Source organism: Apaloderma vittatum, unplaced genomic scaffold, assembly GCF_000703405.1.
Source record: "Apaloderma vittatum isolate BGI_N311 unplaced genomic scaffold, ASM70340v1 scaffold7327, whole genome shotgun sequence".
NCBI lineage: Eukaryota > Metazoa > Chordata > Aves > Trogoniformes > Trogonidae > Apaloderma > Apaloderma vittatum.
In genome coordinates, this window is record NW_009726606.1 from 1 (window position 1) to 11,969 (window position 11,969).

At 46.3% G+C, this 11,969-nt stretch overlaps 2 protein-coding genes across 3 annotated transcripts in view; both read left to right on the forward strand.

Annotated features, from left to right (window-relative positions):
* Positions 1 to 4: 4 nt before the first annotated feature.
* On the forward strand, positions 5 to 1,846 carry LOC104276887 (cytochrome c oxidase copper chaperone; the record flags this gene model as incomplete). Its single annotated transcript, XM_009873346.1, has 2 exons — positions 5 to 111; positions 1,747 to 1,846. Coding segments are annotated over 2 exons (192 nt in total), but the record flags the coding sequence as incomplete, so codon positions are not given.
* A 7,223-nt stretch (positions 1,847 to 9,069) lies between these two features.
* POPDC2 (popeye domain containing 2) overlaps positions 9,070 to 11,969 on the forward strand; it is a 10,124-nt gene continuing 7,224 nt past the window's right edge. For both annotated transcript variants that reach the window (XM_009873345.1, XM_009873344.1), the window contains exons 1-2: positions 9,070 to 9,614; positions 11,603 to 11,711. In XM_009873345.1, coding sequence (XP_009871647.1) covers positions 9,070 to 9,614; positions 11,603 to 11,711 — 654 coding nt within the window. The remainder of the gene's footprint in view (positions 9,615 to 11,602; positions 11,712 to 11,969) is intronic.

Consider the following 11,969-nt stretch of genomic DNA (forward strand, 5'->3'; position numbering starts at 1 on the left):
CGCCGCCGCCAGCTGTGACGCCAAGGGCGCGAGTGGGGAGGCGCGGGAAGAGAAGAAGCCGCTGAAGCCCTGCTGCGCCTGCCCCGAGACCAAGAAAGCGCGGGACACCTGGTGAGGGTCCCAGCCCACCCGGGGCGGAGGGTGGCCTCTGCTGAAAAAAGGTTGCCGTGCGCAGGCTGGACCCCTCGTCGAACTAACCTCCGCCCACCTCTGGACGCCCTGGCCCGGTGCATTTCCCTCCCTGCCCCGCTCCTTGCAGCCTTTGAGGAGTTTCTGCCCGTGGCAGTGTGCCGGCGTGGGTTTGGAAGCCCTCCCCATCCCGGGCAGAGGGTGCTGGAGGGTCTGAGAGGGAGGGAGGAGAGTGCGGAGGAGAAGGAGAAAGTGTCTTAAAATGAGAAATTAAGGGATGAGTATTTATAGTCCTGTTTTAAAACGGATTTCAGATCTTAGCTTTTAATGCTGCTTAGAAATCTTCACTGTTCTGGACTGATTGAAGCAACAAGTGCCAGCGGGTAGTAACGTTTTAATTGATTATAAATGTTGTTCTTTTTCAAATAAAACTAAATACTAGGTCTCAGAGGATGGCTTTCTCACAGAGGTGCAAAATTTGACAGTGATATATAGAGCTGCATTTGTAATTAAAAGCTTAGTTATGATCATAGGACCCATCAAGTAGCATAAAATACACCCCTAAAATAGAGTTCTTTTGTCTGTGACACTGAATCTTTAAAAAACTTTATTATGGTGACCAAAATGTCTTCTTTATTCACCTGACAGATGATACAGATATTGTTCAGTAGGTCACAATACTGGATGCTGTATTTTTGCTAAAGTTAGGGGTGCATGTCTAGTTCTGTGGTAGAGTGGAGGTGAGTCCAGGGTCCCCTAAGAAAAGATTGGTAGCGTGCAAGTCCCAGGTCAGATGAAATTGCCCTGGGTGACTAGCAGACCTGTCCATGCTTAGTGTAATAAAAGTTAAATGATGAAGTAAATACGATATTTAAGTTAATCACAATTTGATAGAATAATATAACGTGATAGATGAGGGTTGATCAAACCTGTGACCTGCGCTCTGCAGAGCAGTGGAATCCCCCACCTTTGGGCCAGGAAGCACTCTGCCAGTCAGTCAAAGCGCAAGTCTGAACTGCTGTTGTGGTAATACACAATATACCAATGATGGTAGCCTCTTACTGATATTTGAATGTGTATTAGATGCTTGGAGGGATGAATAACATCAAAAAGTTACCATATGTGGGAAATCATTTTTTTAAGAGGAGATGGGCAGGGTTTTTTTGCTTCAGGTTCCCTAAATACCAGCTGAAGCTGGACTACAACATCATGTACTGGTCAGCCTGTTCTGTATCAGTCTCTTACTTGAGAAGTTTTGATGCTTTCATACTGAATGATTTGAAACTGGTTGCTGACGAGATCAGGGTGCCTGATGAGGTGATGCAACAGCCTTCTGTTGTATAACAAATCCCTGTCTAGACTTGTCCGGAATAGACACTGGCCTGTTAATAGAAAATTCTATTAGGCTTTTCGTTAGTTTTAAATGCACAGCTCCAGACTTCTTGAGATAGTATTATGCTTTCCAGAACAGTGCTACCATGGACAGGATAGGCAAAAAGATCTGTATACCCTAACAAGGAGCTTTGATTGTCCCCAACAGCTTGCCGCTTCTTTGGCTTTAACTAATCGTAAGAAAATATTTAGTTCTTGAGCCTTGGAAATCTTTTTGTTTTGCAGCATTATTGAGAAGGGGGAAGAAAATTGCGGGCACCTAATTGAAGCTCACAAAGAGTGTATGAGAGCTCTGGGCTTCAAGATATGAGTGAGATGAGCAGGACTCTGAATGTGGTGAGTATAGCCTTTGGGACCTCTGCCTCTGAAGTACCCTGGCTTCTCAGCTGGTGCCCCTGGCAGGGCCAGAGAACAGCTGATGATGGCAAAGGTGTCTTCCTTATGAGTGGGAAGGCAAAGTGATCCTCATAGACATTAGAGGAAGTACTTCTCTCCTAGTGGGAATGGTGAAGTCTCTGGCAGTATACAGCTCTTCAGCTTGAGTATGGTTCTGTCTCTGTTGTCTTCTAAAAGATTTTAATCTCAGTTTTCTAACACAAGGACAATGTAGGAGTTGGGTTTTGTGGGTTTGTTGCTGGGGTTCTCTTGTTGATTGTTGAACTGTCCCTTTATATCCAGTGGAAACAGACGTTTTGTGAAGCTGTCTTTCCTCTTTCTTCTAGGTGATGTCTGTGGTGTGACTGTGTTTGGGAAAGCTGCAAAATAAATTATTTCTGCATATTAATTCAAAGAATAAATATAAGCAAAGAGTCTATTTGTAAAGAGTCTCTGATGATAGACTTCATCACATCTGTGACTTTCCAGTGTTAGCTCTTGATCACTGCTATAGAAAATATATTTTTTCCTCTTAATAAAAGTCTGATAATGACCTAAGTTCCTGACTTGTTTCTTATTAAGTAAAGAAATGACAGTGGCCTCCTCATTGAAAACTGTGCTATAAGGATGGAGAGAATGGAAAAAGCCTGCTTACTCATTGACATGAGAACATTGCTTGCTCTGGTGTTGTGGCTGAACAGATGGGCCTTTGGTGGGTTTTCCTACTGATGCAAACTGAGAAATCATGCTACTAACACTGCCCTGTTACTGCTTTCAGAGAAGTAATGCTGAAGTTTGTTGTGCAGTTTGTGGCGGTAATTGTTAACAAGTGTCATACAAAGATGGCAACAGCCTTCCAAAATGAACTTTAATCATTATGAGTCAAAAATGACTTTGTTTTCCCCTGCTAGAGTTCTTCCAATTTTTTTGAATTACTTTATCCTACAATTCAAGTTTCATTCTCTAAAATGAAGAATTAAGTACTTCCTATATCAAACTCGAATTTCTGAGCCAATAGTTCTTCAAGAGAAAGGGAGGAGAGGGCTGGAGGCTGCACAAGTCACTTGCCTGAAATAAAAGCTTTTTTTGTGCTGGGTTCTGTTGTGTTGATCTTGTGCTAGGCATGCAGAGGCTCTTGTTTTGTGGCTCTTGTTTTCACTTTTGTGACATGACAGTGGGAAGGTGGTTGTGGCCTTTGATTTCTTCTTACAATCTAGAGCAATAAAAGTGCAGTTGGTAGTTTGCTAAACATGGCTCTTTCTTGGTTTCATGCTGTGTTGGTGTGAAACTCTGACATTCTTCATGTGGTGAGTTGACTTTGTGTAAGACAGTATCACTGATTACTTCCACTCCTGAGTTTTCAGATACTGAAGATACGCAATCTGTGCTTCATTTTGATTCTTACAGAATCATAGAATGGCCTAAGCTGGAAGGGACCTTAGAGATCATCTAGTCCAACCTCCCTGTCATGGGCAGGGATGCCACCTCTCGACTAGACTAGAGGGGTGGGTGCAATCGTAATCATTTCGCTGCCTGCTGGGCCCTGCATCTTCTGAGCTAGCTCTGAAAGATTAGTGTGACATGTGGTACTGTCTCTGCTGAGACCTGCAGGGTGTGTGAGGCAAGTTTAGACTCGTCCCAGGAATGTCTTACAAAGGTCCTGCAGTCTGAGGAAATGTACTCTAAAAATAATTGCAAGGGACAAGCTGAGCTATTGGACTTAGCTCTATGCAACTCCTCTGCTCTTCCATCCTAAGAGTTTTGCCCATGTTGGCTTCCAGCTTAAGAGAAGGGATGCAGGTGTAGCTCTAGCAAAAAGCCTCCGTAGCCTTCTGTGGCCACTGCAGCTGGCTGGGAGCAGGATCTGCTGCTCCGCTTGGCCTTTATTGTCGTCTTGAGGTAGAAACTTGAATAAGGTCATTTACTGTTGAATCAGTGTGTGTCAGAGCTTAACTGAAGAGAATGTTAACGAGGGGATGAGCACCGGCTTTATGGTAGCCTGTCCGGTCTGACTAAACTGTCGAAATGGTACCACAGAGTAAAGAGCAGGGTGGGAGTTAACAGTGGTTGAGTGAAAAGGAGTGCTGTTTAAACCAGATGAAGAAAAAGAATGGCTCCACACACACTTTTACACAAATTCCACAAACTTAAGAAACGTGACATCTAGGCCTGCATGAAGTTAAAAGCATGGCAGATACTTCAGACAAGTTTTTGGAAGGAAAGTGATGAGTGGAGTGCTGCAGTACCCATGTGCAATAGGTACAGGAAGGATGCTGGACAAGTCTACACTTAAATCAACAATAGAAAAATCGTAGTCAAATCATATTTCATGTTGAGTGGCTTCATTTGTTACTACAGGATTCCTGTGAAGTGGAAGGCTTGGCTTGGGAGGTATTGGTGCCGCATTAGTACCTACTGATGGAGCTGGTAACAGGCACTGCCCTGCACAGGGAGTTGATGTACCTACAAGGGCGTGGAATGTGGCAGTAGCTGGAAACTTGATTAAACTACATTGCAGTGCAACTGAATACAGTGTGTGCCATCTTTATCCCTTTGTGATTCGCTATGAGCTCGACTGTGGCTTTAGACCTTTTCTCAACAGTTGTAAATCAAGTGTGACTTGGAACACCAGGTGGCTGTTTTGGAGCTACAGGGTTTATTAGTGAGCAAGCAATGCTTTTGCAGACTAATGGCTAGCAATGCACTATATAATAAATCAAAAAAGAGCTGTTTAATTATGCCCGCTCTGACTTTTAAGCCACCAAGGTCTTAGTGTCCTAAACACAGGTGACTGGACTAGTTTTCAGCTTATGGGATCTATAGTGAGCCTGTGGACTTCCTGAGGATGGGCAAAATAGCAAGTCATGTAGCTGCTGTGGGATTTGGGACTGATAATCTCTCAGTGCAGTGTTGCTCTCAAGGACGGAGGATTTATTTGCCAAATATAGTGCAAGCTGCACCTGGATTGCGTCATCGTGTCGGGCTAAATATTAAGCATTACTAGTTGGATTCATTATAAGTGGAGAAATCAGTGGAGTACCCTTTCACAGATTGCAAGTTCTGGTGCTGAAAAGCCTGTCATGTCTATTTTAATTCTTCACAGACTTGTTTTCTTGTAATGTCTCTGTACCTCCTTCCAGGGCAGAGACTTAATTCAGCTGAGGTATTTTCTATGCCCTTGCTCTCTTGACTCTAAAGTGTTTCGGGCCTTGGTATCTCCCTTTTAATACTTGTGTGCCTTTCCCCTTGAACACTTGTCTTGGAGGCACCCCAGCATCTTTGGATGGAAGTCGTATTCAAATTCAAGGCAAGGCTTGAAAATAAAGTTTCCCTTGGAAAATTAAAGACCTTTGTGAACTGTTGCTGGGTGGAAACCTGAAGGTGCTATGAAGACAGTCTGTACGGTCGTAGTACTCTCAAGGGAGAAAGGAAAATTGGAGCCTTGGTGGTTTTACCACTTTTCAAGCTCAATTTTAGGAGGAAGTTTTGTAATCACCTAAATCATTCTCTAGCATGTGCTCAAGATCTGCCTTTTAAAAGTCTGTTATCATTCACAGAATCACAGAGTTGCCTAGATTGGAAAAGACCTTTAAGATCGTGGAGTCCAACCATTAACACTGGTAAGTCCTCAACAAAACGATATCCCTAAGCACTCTGTCTACATGACTCTTAAACACCTCCAGGGACAGGACTCCACTGCTGCCCTGGGCAGCCTGTTCCAATGCCTGATAACCCCTTCAGTAAAGAAATTCTTCCTAATATCCAATCTAAACCTCCCCTGGTACAACCTGAGGCGATTTCCTCTTGTCCTTGTTACTTGGTTGAACAGACTGACCCCCACCTCGCTACAACCTCCTTTCAGGTAGCTGTAGAAAGTAATAAGGTCTCCCCTCAGCCTACTTTCCTCCAGACTAAACAACTCCAGTGCCCTCAGCCACTCCTCATAAAAAGCCACTCCTCATAAAACTTATGCTCTAGACCCTTCACCAGCTTCATTGCCCTTCTCTGGAGTGAGGGGCCCAAAACTGAATCCAGGATTCGAGATGCAGTGTCACCACTGCTGAGTACAGGGGGGCAATCCCTGCCCTGCTCCTGCTGGCTACACCATTTCTGACACAGGCCAGGATGCCATTGGCCTTCTTGGCCACCTGGGCACACTGCTGGCTCCTGTTCAGCCGGCTGTCCATCAGCACCTCCATGGCCCTCTCTGCCTGGCAGCTCTCCAGCCACTCCTCCCCAAGCCTGTAGCTCTGCTGGGGGTGGTTGTGGCAAAGTGCAGAACCTGGCATTTGGCCTTATTGAAACTTGTGTAATTGGCCTTGGCCCATCGATCCAGCCTTTTTCTCTACAATGTCACATTCAGCCCCAGCAGAAAGGTTGTATCGTTTTTAATAAGAGCTTTCTGTTGTTACTGCTGTAGATCTGAAGCTTCCTGTTTGCCTTCCCCAGGGAAGTCACACCAGGCCATCCTCATCCACTGGCCCTAGCAACACTGCAACCCCAGCGCATACCTCTAGGGATACTGCAGCACCACTGTTGGTGTTCTGGTAGATGTCAGAGGAAGCACCTTTGACCTAACAAGTTCTTAACATTGTGTTCCAGAGTATATTCTAGCTCAGGAATTTACCTGAGGAGTGAAATTAATAACTTTTTGGGGGGCTGTATTCTTTGATGTTGCTGCAAGGTTTTTTGGTAGTACAGAAAGGTAGGAGAAATTGCAATGTGCCTTCTTGGAATGCTTTATCTATTGTAGTTCTACACTGCTATTGACAGCAGTTCAGTTTTGCTCACACATCTTGTGAGAAGCATCTTTCTCGTAAGTGTTCGCAGTCTTGATATCACAATCCCCTACTATATGAAAAGTCAGCCTATCTTGCAAAGAGGACCCCTTATAACATTGCTTCTTTTGCAGAGGCCCAAAGGTAGACAAGTCATTATTGGGATCATCTAGCAAATACACGGCAGTAGTATGAAAAACAGAACTTAGCTACCAAGACATTTATTGTGCTTTGACTATAAGATCATCCTTCCCTCTTTGCAGAGAAGGTCAAGAGAAATAAGTTCTTCATTTCCTCATGCCTCTTGCAGCTGAGCCTCATTCTGCTTCAGTCGGTAGGATTTATTTCTACACTTAAATAAGGGACCACTGGAGACAAGGTTCCCTGTTTCACTTCACTTTTAACAGAAAGCATCTTTCTGAGTGGATTGTACTCACCTCCTGTGCAAAGCTTAATTTGTCTTGTTTTTTTCCCACGTGGCAACCTGTCAATATTGCACAGCTTTTGTTGCTCTTCAGAATCACAGAATCATTATGGTTGGGAAGGTCCTCCAGGGTCATCAAGTCCAACCTTTTTCCCAGCATTTCTCTAACCACTACACCATATCCTCAAGCGCCACATCTATTCGTTCTTTAAACACCTCCAGGGATGGCGATTCCACCACCTCCCTGGGCAGCCTGTTCCAGTGCCTAACTACCCTCTCAGTGAAGAATTTCTTCCTAATATCTAATCTAATAATCTAATTCCTTGTATCTAATCTAAACCTCCCCTGGCGCAACTTGAGTCACACTGCTCTGTGTTGTATGTGGAACTAATCATTGTAGGAATAGATTGTACTGTCCAAGACCATTATGAATTCTTTAAGGCTGCCATAAAGCGTTGCTTCAGCCTTGCCCAGTGTTATTCCGGAGCACTATTAGTAGAAGAGGCGATTAGTGTGTCTTTAAGTGAGTGGTGCCAATGGGAATGGCATGTTAGGCAGGGCAGCTGCAAGCTCGGCCTGAAACACGACCACCCTTGAAACCATATCTCTACTCCACTGACCCATGCAGGCTGACTTCATACTGTTGACTGACTGTGGGGGTTGCGTCAATGCCTGAAATGTAACTGCTTCCTGGCGGATGGGGCAGATCCTGCCTGTGTGACTCATAAAGTGTTACTCCGAGCAAGGGAGAAATTGCGTTTATGTGTAGTTTCTGTAGCTGACCGCAGAGGACTGAACTTGGCAGGTTGCTCTTGTGCCTGTGTCCTCGCTTACCCCTGTGTGTAAAGTGTTTACTTTCCTCTTTGTGCTAAATGAAGGTCTGGGGGATTCCAAATAGCTACAAAGATTGAAAATGTCAGATGGTGTTTCCCAAGGATGCTTCCCAACAGAGCCTGTTATCTGTGGGGTGGACTAGGATTTCACTGCAAAATATGCTCCCAAGTGTTATGCTCGCAAAGTTTTAGGCAGGATAGTCTCTTCTTCGTGACAGAGGAGGCTGTTTCCCAATGAATCGTTTACTATACCTTCATCCCTTGCAATCACAGCTGTCTGCCCATGCAGACAGCTTTACCTCATGCCCCTTGGTCTGAAACACCCCACAAGGTGGAGCTCTCTAGAGCAAGGGGAGTCTCTGCTGCAGCGCCTGGAAAGCATTCCTCAAGAACCAGCCTCCCTTCTTTTGCCAACTCCACACCACTGCTACGAGCCACAGCGGGAGAAGGGGGTGACCTTTTTCCTTTTTTGTGCTGGGTGAAAGTCACTCTCTTGCCGGAGCGCAGGGCAGTGTGGAGCCCCACGTGTGTCTGGAGCTCGTCGTGATAAGCTGGTTGTTTTCTCTCCTTTCCCCTCTTCATGCTGCACCAGGCTTATCTGGGCGCCTGAGTTATGTTAAGTAGCGGGTGTGTGCTTGCTCTCTGTTCTCCTCGCTGCTTTTGCTCCTTGGATTTCAATTCCAAACATGGTTATCCATTTGGGGTCTCTCTCTTTTCCGCTGCCAAGTGATACACATTCCAAACTCAACACCAGCTCCCTCCGCTGCTCACTCACAGTCGCTATTTCCATTTGCTGGAGGGCAGGCGAGAGAGAGGGAGTGCAACGAGATCTCCGTCCTGTCTGCGAGTTTTCCAGCTAATGGCCTCTACTCTTTCTTTGACTGAGCTCTTTTGGCCTCATACTTGCCAGCTCCTTTTCTCACTGCTGTGGCTAAGGAGGGGGCCAGCCAGCAGGTTGTGAGCCACAAATAGGAGAAAAGAGCACTTTGGGGATTTTTTTTGAATGCAGAAACCTTTGCTGGTGCTTTAACATGTCACTTTGAAACGTGCTGCTGTGGGACCAGTCGGCGCTTCAGAGGAGGAGGAACAACAGCTACCCGGCAGCTCTGGTTTCAGGCTTCTGCAGCACCCTTTGTGTATGACAATTCATTTTGAGTGCAGGACGGCCGGGGAGGGTGGGGAGTGCAGAAGGATGAGCGCAAGCAGCCTCTCTTGGGACCAGGTCATTCTCCAGCCTCCGGTGTGCGATGCCTGGAAGGAGTTTATGGAGGGAGCAGCCTACCAGCTGGCCAGCTGCATTGTCCTCCTAGGTTACATGGGAGGAAGCGGCATCTTTGGGTCCCTCTATATCTTTGGCCTCCTGGCCCCAGGCTACTTCTGCTATGCTCTATGGGGCTGGCTGAGTGCCTGTGGGCTCGATATCCTCGTCTGGAACGCGCTGCTTGTCCTCATCTGCTTGCTTCAGCTGGCTCACCTGGCTTACCGGCTCCGCCAAGACACCATCCCACAGGAGTTTGACCTCCTCTACAAGACCATGTACCTGCCCTTGCAGGTGCCCCTGGGAGTCTACAAAGAAATAATGAAGTGCTGCGAAGAGCAAGTCCAGTCGCTCATCAGAGACCAGAATTACGCGGTGGAGAGCAAGACGCCCATTGACCGCCTCTCATTGCTGCTGTCTGGCAGGTAAAGGCTCTCCTATTTCTGAACAAAGTCTAACAGGAAAGTGCTCTGGCTTGTTGTCCTGGTTTTCGCCCTCTGTAGAAACTGAAGTGAGGATTGTTTCCTTCCTCTGAAAGGGCTTTGGGATATGCATGTTTATTGGGGAGGGGGATAATTTTCTTTTAAGGGTTGTTTTTCTTCTGTTTTTATAGCTTATCTCAGGGAAAGGTTTACAGAATCAAGCTATGTGCAGCAAAGCAGCCAGCTCAGCCTTGCCTGTTATTCTGTTGAGGAACCCTTACCTCCTTCTCTGCCATTTTAAAATGGTTTATTTATGATGGGAGCAGACTGATTGTGAGAGAGTGTTGCTCAAGGCAGGAAGGCAGTGTGTCGGGACCTGCCCTTTCTGGGGGTACCAGACATACCTCTGTGATGTAAACAACCTTGCACCGAGTATGCTGAGTCCTCAGTTCACCTGCTGGCCCTGGCCAGCAGTGTTCAGGGAGAGGTTCCATGCCAGTTCGAAACACCTCAACCCTCAGGACTTTGAAATTTTTCACTCTGAGAGTCATTTTGTCACAAGAGAGTGCACTCTTCTGTGATGGATCCTACTTCATCAGGCCTCTTTCTGTCCCTGTGCTATCACGCATTCATGATATTCCTTCCTCAGAACCCCCAAGGAGGATCTCAGGGACCTCTAGGCAGTCACACTGGGGATTTGATTATTGAGTGAACTGTGCTAATAAAGTACTGAGAGTTGTTCACCTGTGGCATGCCTCTGTGAACATTTTTTAACAATTTCCAAAATCCAGGTGCATACAGATAGTAATGATATTGAGTTCCCAGCTGCTGTCAGGCACTTGGTGCTCATGTCAGGTAACAGTGGGAAAGGAAGGAGATCTGTAAATGGGAACAGTTCTGTAAGAGGCGTGTCTCACAAGGATTTTCCTTTGGGAAGACAAACACAGAATCACCTGTGACTTGTGTTTTACTGTGGTGGTCCATCCTCTCTGGTGAGGTGATGTGTAACGAAGAAGGGCTGTCCTTTGGTTTTTTAGTGTTTTCCAGGATGTGTTAAGAACATGCTGGGACCACAGACCAGTGCTGAATGGCAAAGCACTGGGAGGAAATCGAATGTGTGTGTTTCTATGAGGTGTCTTTCCCCTTACCAGATGTCTGGCTGAGCAGCTTGCTCTGAAGTTTACCATATCTGCAAATAACATTTGTGGGGAAGAGTTTGTGCTACCTTCCCCTGCACTGGATAGTCTGATGCTGCTCCATGGGTGTGAAAGTGCCGCTACAGAGAGTGAGCCAATGCTGGTAGGGTAGCTGTTCTGCTCTCTTTGCAGTGGGAAGTGTACGTCTTGGCTGGTATAGAATGCTCTATGGAGATAGGATTGGATCTGCATTTCCTGATACCCACTCTATTGCTTTGTGAGGTTTTTACTAACCCAACAGAGCATTACTACTGTTATGGTGAGCCCTCTTAAACTGAACAATAACAAGAAAAGAGTAATGTGCAGCAAGCTGAGCTTGCAGCATGATGTGTCAGAAAAGATGACCAATGCAATTTGAGGGGGTTCTGGATTTAACAGGTCCCCAGCCTGGAGGCAGGGAATGCCCTCATGCAACCCTGGGGACAGAAAGAAGATGGCAGTAAAAAGAGTCACAGGCTGGCTTAGAAGTACCTGAAAAGCAGCAGTAGCCTTGCAGGCTGAGAAATCCCGGCTTAGGACCAAGCATTGCACCTGTGAGGGCTGGCTTTGTAGCAAGGAACAGGAAACAGATGGACTGTAGGGCAATAGCAGCAAATACCACTTCTCACAGAGAAAGAAGGGACAGACCCATAGACTTGAGCATCTCTAGCTGTCCCAGAGAGAGTATGAGACACGTGTGAGAAGTCATTTTCTCCCTGGTGGGACTGGCTGCCTACATATTGTGACAGCTGATCAGGTTCATATGGCATCTATTTTGTGACCTAAGGCTGTGCACCTCACCTGTCCTCTCTGCAGGATCCGAGTGAGCCAGGATGGACAATTCCTTCACTACATCTTTCCGTACCAGTTCCTGGACTCTCCAGAATGGGAATCGCTGCGGCCCTCTGAGGAAGGAACTTTCCAGGTAACCCCACATGGCCCTGCAACCCCCCAGCTTTGCTCCTTGCTGCTTTGTTGCATGTCTGAGAAGGGAATGGGGGGAAGCTCATCGTGCCATTCAAAGCTAACTCAGAATACTTTCCTCCCCTTCCTCATGGTTTAGCCAGCCCAGGATGGTGCTATCAGCTGTGTTACCTTTTTTCCTACCTTCCTCTGAAGACCTCGGTGTGTGCTTCTACTATCAGCTGTTACCAGGGAGCGTGGTGCTCCTTCCAGTTCAGCA